The 14,475-nt window shown below is 43.0% G+C and overlaps 1 protein-coding gene across 1 annotated transcript; it reads left to right on the top strand.

Annotated features, from left to right (window-relative positions):
• The first annotated feature begins 556 nt into the window (after positions 1-556).
• LOC140478788 (ribosomal protein eL22-like 1) lies at positions 557-4,641 on the top strand. Its single transcript, XM_072572165.1, has 4 exons — positions 557-682; positions 1,971-2,075; positions 3,400-3,521; positions 4,388-4,641. Exons 1-4 carry the CDS (start codon positions 674-676, stop codon positions 4,530-4,532), a joined length of 381 nt encoding a protein of 126 aa, XP_072428266.1. The 5' UTR covers positions 557-673; the 3' UTR covers positions 4,533-4,641.
• The last annotated feature ends 9,834 nt before the right edge of the window (positions 4,642-14,475 follow it).

A 14,475-nucleotide genomic window follows, 5' to 3' on the forward strand; every position in this document is an offset into this window, starting at 1 on the left:
TATTTAAAACGTGACTGATAATTTGAACATGAAAAGCTACCACAAAACAATGAGCAAAGATAAAATAATAGTCCAACTGCAGCATAGGGTAGTGCAGGGTTTTCTAGTCTCCCAAGTGAAAATGTCTTCTCTGTATTGTACGTTTATCAAAGACTTCTCATCAAGAGGATCGTGTGGGCTAATTTAACGCTGTAGGAATATGTAACTCCAGGATGATAGGTGGTGGACACTTATCTGACCTCTAAAATGGCTGAGCAAAACACAAAAATAGCAATTCCGGATGGGCATCTAACACCGATACTACACACTTTCCAGGAAAGAATGGTGAGAAAGGGAGGACGGAAGCATATGGTCTGTCACGTGACAGGCGAACACGTACGTTGGCCGCGAGGATGCGATCTGTGGTGACGTCATGACGTTCGTGTCGAGATAAGGTGGGGAGGGTGCGCGTGTTCGTTCTTTTAGCCGCGGCGGCGGTGATCTGCGTGGTGACGTCATGACGTCAGTGTCTATGTAAAGTAGGGTACGAGGGTGTTCGTCTTTTTACATTGTCGGCCGCGACGGCTGTGTTCTGCGTGGTGACGTCATGACGTCAGTGTCTATATAAAGTAGGGTACGAGGGTGTTCGTCCTTTTACATTGTCGGCGGTGGCCGGAGTAGGAGAGGGGCAGCAATGGCGCCGGTGAGTGAGGTGTAGGCCTCGGCCAACCGCCCGCCGGTGCAGACACCGGCTTTCCGACAGCTTGACTGCTCCGCCAGCGCCGAGGCTTTTTGTTGCCTGTTGGCAAAGGTTTAGCAGAAACCGTCCCAGATACTTGGATTTAAAAACTCTGCTCTGTCGCGGCACATTGTAGGTCGCTGGGAGCCATTGTGCATCGTCCCGAAGATCAGCTCACCTTCTGTTTCTTGCATTTTTAAACGTAACTCATTATATCCATCAACCTGTTGTTTGACAACCGGCCTGGACTTCATCGCCACTTGATAACATTACAGTGATAGAGCATGGAAACAGACCCTTCGCTCCAACCAGACCATGCTGACTGTAATCCCAAACTAGTTCCACTTGCCTTCTTCTGCCCCTTCCCCCCCATCTCCCCAAATCTTTCGTATTCACGCGCTTAACCAAATGTCTTTTAAACATTGTAACTGTCTCTAGAAACCACATCCTATGGTAGTTCATTCCACACACTGTGTTAAAAAAAGAGTTGCCCTTCATGTCCTTTTTACATTTTTCTCCTTTCACCTTAAAATTGTGCCCCCATTCTTGAAATTCCCCCACCCGGGGAAAAAGACACCTACCATTAACCCAATTTGTACCCCGCATTACTTTATAAACATCTATAAGGTCGCACTTGCATCCTGGAAAATCTCTTCTGAACCTTCTGCTGAGTAATACCCTTTCAAAACAGGGCGACCAGAACTGGACACTGCTCCTAAAGAGGCCTCAACATAACATTCCAACTCCTATATTCAAAGGTCTGAGCAATGAAGGGAAGCATGGGAAACACCTTGCCATATTGATATGTGATGTGAATTTCAAATAATTTGTTTTTGAGCCCCTAGGTCTTTGTTCTAAACACTGTCCAAGGTCCCACTTTTAATTGTATAAGACTTGTCTTTGTTTTACCATAGTGCAATACCTTGCATTTATCCAAAAATTTCCATTTGCCATTCTTCAGCCCATTGATAATTGATCAAGATCTCTTTGTAATCTTGGATAACTTCCTTCACTGTCCACTCTACCACCAACCTTGGTGTCATTTTCAAACTTACTAATCATGCTTTCTGTATTCTCATCTAAATCATGTATATGAATGACAAGCAAAAGTAGACCCAGCACTGATCCTTGTGGAAGACCGCTGATCATAACCCTCCACCATCACTCTCCTGTCTCCTGAATGTCAGAGTTTGTAGTTGAGACGCTGCTATTTGGTGCTTGTATTTTCTCATATGTTCCTTTCTGTCCACAGAAGAAGTCATCTGTACACCTCAAGGCCAAGAAGAAGCCTGTTTGGAGATTCACCCTCAACCTCTCTAACCCAGTAGAAGATGGCATCCTTGACTGCAGCAACTTTGTAAGGAATTTAAAACCGACATAACTACTGGAGTCACTGGAAGTCTTGAGAAAAAAACAGAATTTGCTCAAAATGCTTGCTTGTTTTGCCAGCACCTGGAGAGAGAAACCGAGTTAATGTTTTCAATCTGCAATCTTTTGTCAGAACATTTGTTGAAGATGCTAATGTCAACCTGAAGCATTAATTCCCTTTTTCTCTCCCAGGTGTTGGTTGACCTGCTGGGCATCCCCAGCACTTTTGGGTCATTAGTATAAACAACAATTTGCCCTCTTTATTTTCTGCCTGTCTTGACCCCAAACTCTCTGGATTCCGAGGTGGGAATGGTAATTTTCCTTTGAGTGTTGATGGATTGATTTGGTATTACAGTAGTGTGTGGCCTCTGTTCTTGTGTGTCATGGAACAAGTCGATTCAGAGTGGGACTCTCCACAGCTTCTACAGGAGGCATATATAGGCAGTAAGGACTGTGTTTTTACCCTGTATAATAACTATCGTACCTTATAGGTAGTGACACTGGGAATTGGTATACTTCCAAGGATGGTCAAAAATCCCCCACCCGTACAAATTGGCCATGAGAAAGGCTGATGAAATGAAGGTGGTTTATATTAGTGTGACTATTCACAATTTAAGTGGCGGTGGGTGCCTTAAGTAACATGGATCGATTTTAAATATATTAGGTATTAAATGGGTTATGCCCCTGTGCCCCAATCTTGCACATGGCAGTAGATATTGCTGTGTTCTGTTCATGACGTCTGTTCACTGTAGTTTGTAACAGCTGTGTTTCTGTAGAATGTTACCAATAATGACTGCCTTTTATGTTGTTGCTGTACTGATCCCTTTGTGAATATTGGCTTAAATTCGCACTTCATTCTGATGGAATGATTTCCACAGAAACTGCATGCTTTTACCAGCTCTGTTTCAGCACCTCCATTCCCATCAAGATGACTGAGTCTTAACTGCAGAAAAACTTGGCACTACCCTCATTGTGACATCCACAAACACCTTTTAATGTTGGAAAAAATCCCAAGGCAACATTAATTGAGTTAGTTGTCCTGTTATGTGTCTGAGTAGGCTTAGAGTTTTGACGCGTATAACTTTGGAGAAGGAGGCGGCTTTGAATTTAGTCTGGTTCTGTTGTCTAAAATGATGAGGGCAACGAGCAGCTGCAAGGTCCTAGAACTTGAGTTTTTGACAATCAAATTTCATTCTGTCCCACCCTTTAACTCTTGGCCCTTCTAACTGCTTTGTTTTGGCTAGGGTCCTCGTCCCTAGTCTGTGCCTAGGGTTTCCTTCCCTAGTGTCCCATGGTTTTATGTTCCATAACAGGAGCAGTTTCTGCGGGAGAAGGTGAAGGTCGGTGGGAAGACTGGAAACTTGGGCAATGTTGTTCAGATTGAGAGCCTGAAAAACAAGATCACTGTCACTTCGGCCAAAAAGTTTTCCAAAAGGTAAGCATTTTGCTCCTTGTGTCATTTCCGGTGGTGGAATGGGAGGTTGAGGCTTCTGAGTTCTGACTTTGTGCCATTACCTCAAGGACAGAAGTGGTTCAAGAATGTGTTCCCTGTCAACATTTATTTTGAATAGTTTTATTTTTATAAAAAATGCTTAATTTACATGTTGTACAGAGCATTGAAGGAGTCACAGTGCGATGCTGCTGTGGTTGAAAATCCATGTCTCTGACCAAGCCACTTGATTTAATACCACCAGGTGTGGGGGTGCAACCAATCATGTAGCAAACGCATCACAGCATGGTACAGCACAAAGAATGGGCCATTTGACTGGCCTGTAAATGTTGCCGTCCCTGCAAAATTCAGATATTTATCCAACTCCCATTTCGATGTCAGGTTTAATTGTGGATTAATTGACTGATCTTCTCTCAGCATATTGCCACTGTACCTTGCTTCACAGGAGATATGATGCTGTTGGCTTGATTGTGGTGTCCTGTGCCACTTAAGCTTTTGTTGGTATCAGTGCAGACAGTTGTTAGTAAAACCATTGGACCTTTAAAATGTGCAGATATCTGCTTAAGGGCCAGATGTTTCACTGATGTTCAATCTGAAGAACTTGATTATGCTGTCACCTTGACTTAATGCAAAGGAATGACTGAACTGTGTGGAATGGTGTCCTGTCCATGAGGAAGGCTTCAGCCTTCACCCTGGGCAGAATAATACTAACATTTATAGGGCTTTTTTTAGAACTTCTGAAGCACTTTATATTGTTGAATCAACTTTGAAGTTTAGTCACTGTAATGTAAGAAACATGCGTTATGACTGTGATGGGAGTAATCTTGACTGCATCTCTTATGCCCCCTCAGATATCTGAAGTACCTGACCAAAAAGTACTTGAAGAAGAACAACCTGCGAGACTGGCTGCGGGTTATCGCTTCTGATAAAGACAGCTACGAGCTCCGCTACTTCCAAATCAGCCAAGATGAAGAGGAGTCAGAAACAGAGGATTGAACAGAAACCTGAGTTTGGAGACCAAGGACTCTTGTACAAAAAAAGTGGTTTTCAGAGTGCATCTATATAAAATGTTATTAACTTATTAATAAATCATAATTTCAGAGAACAGTTGTTTGGTCCAGAAATTTATATTTGCTGAAAAACACGTTTTGTTAAAGCTTTTGACCTTGCATACGTCGGGACCTTATAATGTGAGAAGGGCCCTGATGAATTGGCAAATGAACTCTTGTTAAGGGCGATTGTACAGTTTGATAATGACTGATGTAACTGGTGTTTTTTAAATGTAAACTAAAATGAGGAAAAACAATGTAAAGGTAAAGTTGCCATTATCCTATTGGACCATAGGCTGCTCTCATTTGAGCACAGATCTCAGTAATTTATAAATTAAATATGATACAGTAGGAATGCATGATGTGGAAACAGCGGGATGTTGATGTGATGGAGAGCAAGCACATCTGTAGTAAGTGTTGCTCAAGGAAGTTTAGCTTGGTGTTGAGCTGGAATCTTGAGCAGATGTTTCAGGGAAATAGCAAAGTTACCTAGACAGTTGCTCCAAATAACAGTTGCACCACTTCTTTATTAAGATGGAAAGTAACATAGTTGATTGAGACTCGAGTCCTGAATCCAAAAAGAGTAAGCTCAAGTACTTTGAGATGTTGGATAAGCAATGGCAGGCATGTACAGAGAGTGAGGAGGAAGTGTGATGGTTTATGTCTTTCTGGTATGAAGGTAAAGTGGGAAAGATGACCTGGCCATGGCAGATAAAGGAAATTAGGGATAGTATATCCAAGGAAGGGACATTATAAATTGGCCGAAAAGAACAGTAGAGCTGAAGATTGAAAAATAAAACTGTTTCAACAAAGGATTGATGAAGGGAAAATAAGAGTAAGTGAGGAATCATAGAATCCCTACAGTGTGGATACAGGCCATTAAATCCATTGAGTCCACACTGACCCTCTGAAGAGCATCCCACCAGATCCACCCCCTACTGTAACCCTGCATTCCTAATGGCTAACCCACCTAACCTGCACATTCCTGAGACATTATGGTCAATTTAACATGGCCAGTCCACTTGACCTGCACATTCATAGACTGTGGGAAGGGGAGAATATGCAAACTACACACAGACAGTTGCCTCGGGCTAGAATTGAATCTGGGTTCTTGGCACTGTGAAGCAGCCATTGCTGACTACTGAGTCACCATGTCGCCCCTTTGAGGAAGCCTGGAGGAAACAAGCTGATTGCAAAAGTTTTTATAGGTAGGTGAAGAGGACATTTATGCAATACGAATATAGATCTTTTGTAATCAACAATGGAAGCATGTATAATTTTAATAGGACTAAACAGTTTAAATGCAGGAAGGACATTCCCAATGACCAGGGACTCCAGAACAAGGGGTGAAAGTCTAAGAGTACTGGGTAGGCCGTTTAAGATTGAGATGAAAATTCTTCCCCCAGAGTGGTGAGCTTGTGGAATTCTCTCCACAGAAAGCCGTTGAGGCCAAAACATTGAATACTTTTGTCAAAGAATTGTCCCAATTTCAAATCAAGTTCATGTGCAGACCTTGTGAAATTGACACGCTTGTTTATTTCACATTATCGAGGTCAATGAAGGCTCAGGTACAGAATGGCTGTTCCGCACTGATGAGTCAGAACCCCTTCCCTCAGTTTGCAGTTGATAGGTTGATCACAAGACAAATTAGGTAAAAACAATGACTGCAGATGCTGGAAAGCAAATACTGGATTAGTGGTGCTGGAAGAGCACAGCAGTTCAGGCAGCATCCAACGAGCAGCGAAATCGATGTTTCGGGTATTCCTGATGAAGGGCTTTTGACCGAAACATCGATTTCGCTGCTCCTTGGATGCTGCCTGAACTGCTGTGCTCTTCCAGCACCACTAATCCACAAGACAAATTAGGTCTAACTATGATAGTTCAATAATATCAAAAAAGGCTAACAATGATTACAGTAGTTGAACAATCGGTAGCATCCTGTGCAGAGTGGCTCGTGGTCTGTGGTCATTAATATTAAGCAGTTTGGGTGGCATGGTGGCAAAGTGGTTAGCACTGCTGCCTCACAGCGCCAGAGACCCGGGTTCAATTCCCGCCTCAGGCGACTGTGTGGAGTTTGCACGTTCTCCCCGTGTCTGCGTGGGTTTCCTCCCATAGTCCAAAGTTGTGCAGGTCAGGTGAATTGGCCATGTTAAATTGCCCATAGTGTTAGGTAAGGGGTAAATGTAGGGGTATGGGTGGGTTGCGCTTCGGCGGGTCGGTGTGGACTTGTTGGGCCGAAGGGCTTGTTTCCACACTGTAAGTAATCTAATCTAGTCTTGCCTGCAGGGGCATTGTTTTAGTTAAGGTTCCCCATAGAGAAATGATTTGGAGATGTCGGTTTTGGACTGGGGTGTACCAAGTTAAAAATCACACAACACCAGGTTATAGTCCAACAGGTTTAATTGGAAGCACACTAGCTTTCAGAGTGACGCTCCTTCATCGGTGATAGTGGAGGGCTCAATCCTAACAGAATTTATCGCAAAAATTTACAGTGATGTAACTGAAATTATACATTGAAAAATTGATTGTCTGTTAAGCCTTTCATCTGTTAGAATACAGTGGTAGTTTCACTTCTTTCATGCATAAATCACAAAACCTTTTTTTAAAAAAGTTGCATTCTCGGGTTAGCTGTTAACAATGGTGATAGCTAGACAATGTGTTGAAGGTGTTGGCCCCCTGTGTTCTCTGTCTATGCCATTATGTTTAGATTGATTCTAATCTAAAAGTGAGATAACGGAGTTTTACATAAATTCATGTTTGCAGCAAGCTGCCTGGCTGTCAGGACAACTCCATACAACCCTGTCACGGTAGACGCTGCAAGACGTGTCAGAGTGTGGACATAGATACTACCATTGCGCATGGGGACACTTCCCACCTTGTACATGGCAGGTACCCATGTGACTCAGCCAACGTCGTCTATCTTATATGATGCAGGCAAGGATGCTCTGAGGCTTGGCACATTGGGGAAACCGAGCAAAGGCTACGACAACGGATGAATGGGCACTGCACAACAATCAACAGACAGGAGGGTTCCCTCCCAGTTGGGGAACACTTCAGTGGTTCAGGACATTCAGCCTCGGACCTTCGGGTGACCATCCTCCAAGGTGGACTTCGGGACAGGCAGCAGAGAAAAGTGGCCGATCAGAGGCTGATAGCTAAGTTCAGTACCCATAGGGAGGGCCTCAATGGGGACCTTGGGTTCATGTCACATTATAGGTGACCATCATTGCACTATACACACACACAGATACTCCTTCACACACACACTCTCACACACACACACACAGACACTCCTATACACACAGGCACACAGACGCACACACACCCTTACAGACACACACTCCCACATTCACACATGCACCCCCTCACAGATTTAAGACTCACTACACACACACATACACTTTCTCACACTCACAACCCCCAACCCAAACAGACACACACACACAGACAGACAAAAACCCACATGCACACATATATTTTGTGGGGTGAATTTGTACTTGCAGGGTTACATTGTACTTTGCTCAAAAACTGCATGCATTCATGTCGAACTCTGAGCTCAAAAACTGCATGAATGTATGTAAAATTCCGTTATCTCACTTCTTAGGTTAGAATCAATCTAAACATCATGGCATAGACAAAGAACACAGGCGGCTAACACCTTCAACATATTGCCCAGCTATCACCATTGTTAACAGCTAACCCAAGAATCTGGATTCGTGGTGCTGGAAGAGCACAGCAGTTCAGGCAGCATCCAGGTAGCTTCGAAGCTACCTGGATGCTGCCTGAACTGCTGTGCTCTTCCAGCACCACTAATCCAGAATCTGGTTTCCAGCATCTGCAGTCATTGTTTTTAACTAGCTAACCCAAGAATGCAACTTTTTTAAAAAAAGGTTTTGTGATTTACATATGAAAGAAGTTAAACTATCACTATTCTAACAGATGAAAGGCTTAACAATCAATGTTTCAATGTATAATTTCAGTTACATCACACTGTAAATTTTTGCTATAAATTCTGTGTTAGGATTGAGCCCTCCACTATCACCTGATGAAGGAGTGTCGCTCCGAAAGCTAGTGTGCTTCCAATGAAACCTGGTGTTGTGTGATTTTTAACCCCATAGAGAAAGAAAGCTCTTGGGGCTCCTGCCAGTGGGTGTGGAGATGAGGTGTCATTGTCATTGAGAGAATCCCATTAGCAGGTCATTTAGTTAATGTATTCCGATTAGGAAATGACTTGTTCACACTCAATTCCTATGTACAGCTTGAGACATCACTATTGTGGGCATGACCCCACTTAGCTAGAGAAAATGGCTTCCAAAATCAAAATGGTTTCCCATTCTCTCACAGCTTTCAATAAGGAAATGGGTATCGTTTTTATAGCTAAAGGGATCAAATGATATGGGGCAATGCCAGGGATAGGGTAAAGAATTGGATGATCAGCTATGATCATGTTCAATGGCAGAGAAGGCTTGAAGAGCCACATGGTCTACTGTCCCTATTCTTTCTGTTTCCCAGATTAGGTCATTCAAAATAGTTCTGTGACTGAGGCAGGAGGATGAGTGTAAGTGAGGCAGTTATGAGGACCTAGGGGTTAAAATTGGGGAATCTCAACTCCTGCAATTGTCTAGCAGTTGCAAGATGCTTGCAAGGTGTGTGGACAATAGGGGCCTACAGGGAGGATGAACAAACTGATGGAGAGCCATTCAAGTGGGGGAAGGAAAGAGAGATTTAGATACGGTAGGTAAAAATAGTTTTCCGTTTACTTTGAGTTTAAACGAGTAGAGGAACCTTTTGTTATCCCTGTCCTGGGAATATTTGATGGAAACAGTGTTGAGGGAATCTTAATTTCAACTCACAAAAGTTGAGTGAACTTTCAGTTTACTTTTAGGTTGAGGGATAGAGGAAGCTTTACTCCTTATTCAATAGCGTGTTGTCCCAAACCAGGTAAAGATAGCACTTTACTGGATTAGTGGTGCTGGAAGAGCACAGCAGTTCAGGCAGCATCCAACGAGCAGCGAAATCGACGTTTCAGGCAAAAGCCCTTCATCAGGAATAAAGATAGCACTTTCCTTCTCTCACGGACATTAATGAACCGAATGGAATTTTACCAGAATCGACGGTGATTTCATAGTCACCATTCGTCTTTTCCAGATTCTTAAAACATTGAATTCACATTACACCATTAGCTGTGATGAGTTTCAAAGCCAGGTCCTCAGAGCATTGCCCAGGGTCTCTGGATTACTAGTCTAGCCAATACTGCTGGGCCACTGACATAGTGGAACTCCCCAGGCTGTGTCTATGGAGTCTCTGCTGCTCCTTCACCATGCTCACCTGATGTAATCATCCAGGTCTCCAGCCACCACGCTATTCAGGAGTGGCTTTTCCCTGAAGCTGGCGTTCATCTTGTGCTTAAACGTTCTTTGTGTCACTTAGAAAATGATTTTTTAGGTGCTGGCGTTGGTGTCCACCTGACTGTCCAGTTTACTGTGTGCCATGTTTAGTAGATAAGGAATTTAACTGAAATAAATTACAACATAGCGAAGAAATAACAAAATAGAGAATAGCAGGATCGGTCAGTGGAACATGCTCTAATGAAAATACGCAAAATGCCCTGTCAGGCTTAGAATTGTTGAATAAATGGTATTGGGTTAAAATGATTGGCACAGGATGCAAAATAAGTGAAATCAATTGTTTGTGAGGACAATGATGTGTCTTTATCTTGTGATTTTAACAGTAAAATGTTTGAAGGCATTTCACAGACATGCATTCAAACTGTTGTGGAAGATTAAACCATGTGAGGGACAGGTGGTCACCATCCTGGTCAAAGGTAGGTTTTCAAGGTGGAGTGGTTGATGGACGTCAGATGAAATTAATGACTATTTCTTTCGATGGTTACACAAGCCATGTATGAAGTTGCCTGTTGGTGATGATACAGATTGGGTTTTGCTGATACTTTGGAAGTTTGAAACTGCATGTCATTGCTATAGAGAATTCTTGCCTTGGCATTTATTGCAGTTTATTTCAATTCGCAAACTAGTTTTCTATTTGCCATGATTAATATTTAAGGCTTTTGTGTTTCTTTCAATAGCACTTTTGAATTGCATCTTTGGGTACCCTGCTGGAGTTTGCCATTCACCCCCTCAAGTCTGCTCCACCATTTGGCAAGATCATAACTGATCTGATTGTGCCCTCAATTCCATTTTTCTGCCTACACCCATATCTTTTGACTCATTTAATAGTTAGAATCTACTTATCTTAACCATAGATATATTAAATGACATAACCCTTACCACTCGAATTCCACAGACTCAACCTGCTGACAGAATATTTTCTCTTTCTCTTGCCTTAAGTAAAACTTTTGTTTTAAACTGTTTCCCCCAGCTCCAGTTTCCCAGAGGAAGAAATGTCATCTTGACTATTTCTGTCAAACTTTTGAATGCCTCAGTTGGGCCTACACCTCCACCACTTTACCAGGCAGTCATTTTCTAGCCTAACTACTCGCTGTGTGAAAAGTTTTTCTCACCCAGGTTGTCAACCACCTTGTATCCAATGTATCAGCGTTTGTGAGTTACTTGTAGTAGTGTGTTGCAATGTTAGCCACTATGATTTAAAGTTTTAGTTGAATATGTCATGGATTTCACTGTTATCATGGTATAGCTTCTCCTACATCCCACCCAATCAGTTTCCACAGCACGACGGATTCTGCTTCAAAGCTCCATCTAAACCCATGTCCCAGACTCTCCATAATCTCTCTCTGACCTGGACCATATTCCTTCCTGACCTGATCTGATCGCCTGGGGCATCAGGAAGGGGGTATTGGTGGCTAAGTGACGTTAAAGTGGCTTTACTCTCCTCTTGTTCCATTTCCCTTCATTGAAAAACAGAAAACAACTTCACCTTCAGACTTGAAAATGAACACGTTCTTTGTTTATGAGCATTATGCAGTGTCCAAAAACTTGTAAAGTGTTAAATTTCACCGTATTTATTTGTCTGGAAATTTTAACAGGACAGTATAGAGGGAGATGTACTCTGTCTCTAACCCAGTGCTGTACCTGTCCTGGGAATGTTTGATGGAACAACGTAGAGGAAGATTTTACTTTCAGTTTAAAAGAATTATCTTTATTTGCAGTTTAAGGGAGTAGAGGGACCTTTACTTGCAGTTTAACTATGTCTAAACCCATGATGTTCGTCCTGGGAGTGCTTCATCAGGACAGTGTTGTGAGAGCTTTACTTACAGTTTAAAAGAGTAGAGAGAGCTATACTTTGTAGCTAATCATGTGCTGTACCTGTCATGGGAGTGTTCGATGGAGGCAGTGTTGTGAGAGATTTACTGTGTACCGAACTTCACTTTGTCCCTGTCCTGGGAGTGCTTTACAGAAATTAATTCGAAGCAGATTTAGTTTGTTTACTTTCAGTTTAAAAGAGTAGAGGGAGCTTTACTCTGCATCTAATCCGTGCTGTACCTGATCTGAAAGTGTGTGATGGACCATAGTTTAAGTAAGTAGACAGGGTTTATTTGCAGTTTATGTAAGTAGTGGGAACTTTCATCTCTATCTAACCCAGTCTGAAGGGAGCTTTAATTTGTATCTAATGCCATGTTGTACCTGATGTGGGAGTATTTGGTGGAGACAGTGTAGAGAAAGCTTTAATCTGTATCTAACCCCATGTTGTACCTGTTCTGGGAGTGTTTGATCGGGGCAGAATTGAGGAAGTCTTATGTTCATCTTAAAAGGAGAGCGTCATTCTGTATCTAATCCTATGTTGAATATTCCTTGGGAGTGTTTGATGGGGAATGTGTAGAGGAAGGTTCACTTTTACTGTAAAGGTGTAAGGGGAGCTTTACTACCAGTTTAAAAGAATAAGGGGAACTTTAGTCTAAATCTAAACCTGTACTGTACCTCTCTTGGAAGTGTTTACTGGGATACTGGGTATCTGCAATCTATGTAAGCCAGTGCCCACCAAATTGTAGGTCATAAATAAATAAAACATATCACTCTGATTAAGTTTTATAAGCCTCCTTCCATCAATGTCTTAAATATTGGAATTTCACATTGAAAATGTACAACATATCCTACAGGTTACTGAACGTGCCAGTAGAGGGCAATACATGACAACATTTGATTGAAGCACAAGCGAAACACTAACTAAACATGGTGTCAAGAGATTTATGGAATATGCAGTTTGAGCTCTCCCAGTGGGTCAGAGGTTGGCAGTCAAATATTAAGCAGATCAACGTGTGGCTGGAGAGGTGTCGCAGGAGAGAGGGTTTTGCTTTTCTAATCATTACAGCGATTTGGAGGGGATAGGACCAGTACCCAACAATAACAGTGGACCTTTCACAGCAACAAACCTGTTCAGTATATGGCAAAGAACGGGTTGCAACTAAACAGAGCATCGACCAGTGTCCTTGACGGCTAAATTTTCTTGAGCTACTGGGAAGCATTTAAAAAATGTGGTAGGGGCTTGGAAACCAGGAAGTAATACGAGAGTGGGACAGAAAGGTGCACAGAACATTAGGAGAAAGTATGGACTGCAGATGCTTTAGATCAGAGTCGAAACATGTGGTGCTGGAAATGCACAGCAGGTCAGGCAGCATCTGAGGAGCAGGAGAACCAACATTTCGGGCCTGAGTCCTTCATGAGGAATATGGGTTAGGGGGAACGGGCTGAGAGATAAATAGGGTGGGGGAAGGTGATTGGTAGATGCACATTGGAGGGGTGATTGTGATGGGTTGGACAGGAAGGTGGAGCGGATAGGTGGGAAGGTAGATGGACAATTAGGACAGTTCAAGAGGGAGGTGCCGAGTTGGAGGGTTGGATCTGGGATGAGGTGGACAGAGGGGAGATTAGGGAACTGGTAAAGTTGATGTTGATGCCATGTGTTTGAAGAGTCCCAAACAGAAGATGAGGCGTTCTTCCTCCAGTTGTTGGGTGGCTTGGATTTGGCAGTGGACTTGCATGTCCTTGGCACAGCGGGAGGAGGAATAAGAACATAGAACAATGCAGCGCAGAACAGGCCCTTCAGCCCTCAATGTTGCGCCAACCTGTGAACTATTCTCAGCTTGTCCCCCTACACTATCCCATCATCATCCATGTGCTTATCCAAGGATTGCTTATATCTCTCTAATGTGGCTGAGTTAACTACATTGGCAGGTAGGGCATTCTATGCCCTTACCACTCTCTGAGAAAAGAAACTGCCTCTGACATCTGTCTTAAATCTATCACCCCTCAATTTGTAGTTATGCCCTCTTGTACAAGCTGACGCCATCATTCTAGGAAAAAGACTTTCACTGTCTGCCCTATCTAATCCTCTGATCATCTTGTATGTCTCTATCAAATCCCCTCTTAGCCTTCTTCTTTCCAATGAGAACAGACCCAAGTCTCTCAGCCTTTCCTCATAAGACCTTCCACCCAGACCAGGTAACAGCCTGGTAAATCTCCTCTGCACCTTTTCCAATGCTTCCACATCCTTCCCGAAATATGGCGACCAGAACTGTGCACAATATTCCAAGTGTGGCTGCACTAGTGTTTTGTATAATGCACATTTCGTGAGTTGGCGTGTTGTCTCCTCACTGTGGGGGAGACCACATCCAGACTAAAGGACACAGTAGATGAGGTGTTTGGATGTGCAGGAAAATCTCTGCCGGATGTGGAGTAAGGATTGGGGGTGGGAAGAGGTGTGGTCCAGGGAGCTGTGGGAGTCAGAGGGTTTGAAATAGATGTCCGTGTTGAATCGGTCACTGGAGAGGTCCAGGAAGGGGAGGGAGGTATCTGAGATGGTCCAGGTGAACTTAAGGTCAGGGTGGAAAGTGTTAATGAAGTTGATGAACTGTTCAACCTCCTTTTGGGAGCATGAAGTGGCACCGATATAGTCATCAATGTAGCGGAGGAAAA

This window comes from Chiloscyllium punctatum, chromosome 6 (assembly GCF_047496795.1).
Source record: "Chiloscyllium punctatum isolate Juve2018m chromosome 6, sChiPun1.3, whole genome shotgun sequence".
Lineage (NCBI taxonomy): Eukaryota > Metazoa > Chordata > Chondrichthyes > Orectolobiformes > Hemiscylliidae > Chiloscyllium > Chiloscyllium punctatum.

Excerpts from the sequence above, each read along its gene's own strand:
- LOC140478788 (XM_072572165.1), top strand. Across the intron at positions 2,076-3,399 it reads TCCTTGACTGCAGCAACTTT|GAGCAGTTTCTGCGGGAGAA; the intron begins GTAAGGAATTTA and ends GTTCCATAACAG. Across the intron at positions 3,522-4,387 it reads GCCAAAAAGTTTTCCAAAAG|ATATCTGAAGTACCTGACCA; the intron begins GTAAGCATTTTG and ends ATGCCCCCTCAG.